The sequence below is a fragment of the Phytophthora parasitica genome (genome assembly GCF_000247585.1).
Source record: "Phytophthora parasitica INRA-310 unplaced genomic scaffold supercont2.100, whole genome shotgun sequence".
Classification (NCBI taxonomy): Eukaryota; Oomycota; class Peronosporomycetes; order Peronosporales; family Peronosporaceae; genus Phytophthora; species Phytophthora nicotianae.
Genome location: NW_008649086.1, coordinates 40,680 through 43,461, shown reverse-complemented (window position 1 = coordinate 43,461; position 2,782 = coordinate 40,680). Strand labels below are relative to the sequence as shown.

At 47.4% G+C, this 2,782-nt stretch overlaps 1 protein-coding gene across 1 annotated transcript in view; it reads right to left on the bottom strand.

Annotated features, from left to right (window-relative positions):
* Positions 1-1,054: 1,054 nt before the first annotated feature.
* PPTG_24492 (hypothetical protein) overlaps positions 1,055-2,782 on the bottom strand; it is a gene marked incomplete at both ends in the record, with an annotated part of 4,051 nt that continues 2,323 nt past the window's right edge. The window contains 2 exons of the mRNA XM_008917391.1: positions 1,055-1,678; positions 1,781-1,956. Coding sequence (XP_008915639.1) covers positions 1,055-1,678; positions 1,781-1,956 — 800 coding nt within the window. The remainder of the gene's footprint in view (positions 1,679-1,780; positions 1,957-2,782) is intronic.

Sequence of the window (2,782 nt, the reverse complement as noted above, 5' to 3'; positions counted from 1 at the left end):
TCTAGACTCGATCTAATTATGCACCCAGACTATTTGCGAAGCAATACAAATAGCAAGATAAATCTTATATGGGCCGAAATTTGGACCAATTTATAGTACCTTTACAAAAATGGGTATATTCAATGTCACCACTGCTATCTACTCTCGAAGTTTTTACTGCATCCGTCAACAATATGAGGAGCTGACAGTGAGCAACTTCCCATCGCCCATTTAATCCCTTGGACATTCCACATTTATCATTGTTTTTCGAGAAGCATAATACCCTTCTAGTCTATTCGCTAGTTAACGGCTCTCACGCAATGCAATACCAACATAAGGTAATAATGTGTTCCTGGATTCTTCAGAGATACTCGGTTCCACTTGATCCGTCGGCGTCGTCACGTACGACTGTGGTGACAAGAATTGTGCTCTGGTTTTTGATGCTGATGAGCATGTGCAGTACTCGTGGCAGACGCTGCATTACAGGAATGACAACGCACAGTCCTCTCTGTTTTCTTTTAGGACAACCCCGCAAAAAAGACATGGTTGCGGTTGGCACACGTCACAGCATGTGAAACGCTAGACATATTCCCATCGTAGCCGCTGCACGTATACGCGGTCGATTATTGTTGTCTTCTGCTTGCTCTTTTGAAAATGAGCTGTCCACAGAGCACCTAAGAAGCCGGTGTGGAATTAGGGGTCTCAATTACGGTTAGTACTAAATAGGACCGACGACCGCAATTTGTCTGGATTGGGATTCCAGTTCCCATGGATACAATTAGTCTAGACCAGACCAATTAGGACTCCAGACTAATTACACTATTTACCTAAATGTTGCTCTTGCAATCTACACCATTTCCCGGCCAAATTGCCAAAGCTACCAAGCAAGGTGCAAAAGATATGAGATAGGGATTCTTCAAGTCAACACAAAAACGGATTTTTCAACTTTTGGAAAACGGATGGATACACATTCCAAGCAAAATGCAAACTCGAAGTCACGCGCCCAGCTCCAAGTCAAAGCCCCTCAACACAGCGAAACGTGGCGCAGGCAGTGCCTCTCGTAGCGCCAGAGGAGTCAGCGCGTAATGACACTCTTGCACGCTTCCACCGCTTCTTTCATCAGCGCCAATCTGTGCGCCATCAAGGAGGCATACTCCCCACGCACCAGAAACTCCTGCTTTCGTTCTGCCATGAAGCGCCGCATCTTGGCCTTCAAGGAGTTCCAACACCCCTCAATGGGGTTCATCATCGGGCTGTAGGGCCCCAGACGCAGAATCTCGATCTTGTTCAGGTTCATGGTCCCGTCGGCAGCCAGGTACTCTCGAGCAAGGTTCTCGACGTCGTTGTGGGACGGTGTGTTGTCCGTGACAATCACAACCTTGGCCGGTTGAAGTTCGGCGTATTCCTCGGAGTGAAGAGCAGCGATGAAGCGGTGTACCATGAATCTTGCATTCTCGGCCTTCTTCACGGACCCTTCGTGGGTTTGCAGCAGAAGCAGACCAGAGCCACTTGACACCCCTCCCTGGTTATGGAGGTTCTTACCTTTGGCAGGCGGCAGTTGGACGACGGCACGTTCTCCAATCCGAGCCCAACCCTCATTCCGAGACAGGTACAAATTAAAATTAGTTTCATCTTGAAATACAACCGTGTTACCTTTCTTGATGTGCTTGTTCAGCTCCAAGCCAAAGGTCTTGCGCTTCTACTTGTTGGCGGATGAGTTCATGGTCTCCTTCTCAATGCGTAAACGCTTCGTCGAGTACAGTGTACCCTGTAGGGCGCGATGAATGGACGTCTTGCTGACAACAACGCCCAGCTCGGCTTGCAAGCGGTCATACATTTGCTCCAGCGTCATGCGGCAGTCCTCGTCGAGAGGTTCTTCAATGTTGCTCATCACCTCCCCAGTCATCTTTAGAGAAGCTTGGCGCAAGCCGCCGTGCTGCTTAGGCTCCTGTCCAGCACAAAGGATAGCCCGGCGTGCTGTAAAATAGTTGACGTCGTTAACCTTGGCAACATCCCTCCAATTCTGGTTCTCCTGGAAGGCAAGGACGACGCGGACCTTGGCTTGCGCTCTCTCGAAGGTGCGGTTGGTTTTGTTGGGTTGTGAGGGATGGCATCTTTTCAAATGAGCGGAAAGGCGCACTCGTGTGGTGCGGTTGGCGCGGAAGCATTTGGCAATTCGCGCCAAAACGACTGGTCTGCATTTTGCTTGAAAAGTGTACCCATCCAGTTTGCAAAACATGAAAAAATGCACTTTTTGTGGTTGTACACTAAACACCATTCTTTCTCACTTTGCAGTTTGGTTAGTAAAATTTGTAATTTGGCCGGGAAATGGTGTAGTAGCCTATTTACATATACAGATTTCCCCCTCTTATCAGTGATATCTTGCTAAATATGATACGGACCGGGTCCACCGACTTGGTTCCCAGTAAAAGGCTAATGAAGGATTGATAACCCTGTCAAACGCTAACCGTGCTTTCAGTTAACTCTAGTTTAGTTGGGTTCGGGATAATCTCAGCAAACGCTAGCTTTAGCGCAATAAAGCGCTTGAGAACCGTGCTATGGTACCCCTCTCAAACAATTGCATCTTTTTGGTATTAATATGTTACGTCAACAAGTATCTACAGTAGAACACTTCACGGATTGAAAAACCGGTGCCTGGTCTCAGTCCTAACGTTTCCATAATAATTTGAGCATTCGTGGTCGTAATATTGTCATGAAAATTTAACGCATTGGATCGAAACCGAACAGTAGTTCAACCTTGATTTCAAAACCGCTGACAACGGTACAGTAGCCTCAGATAAAA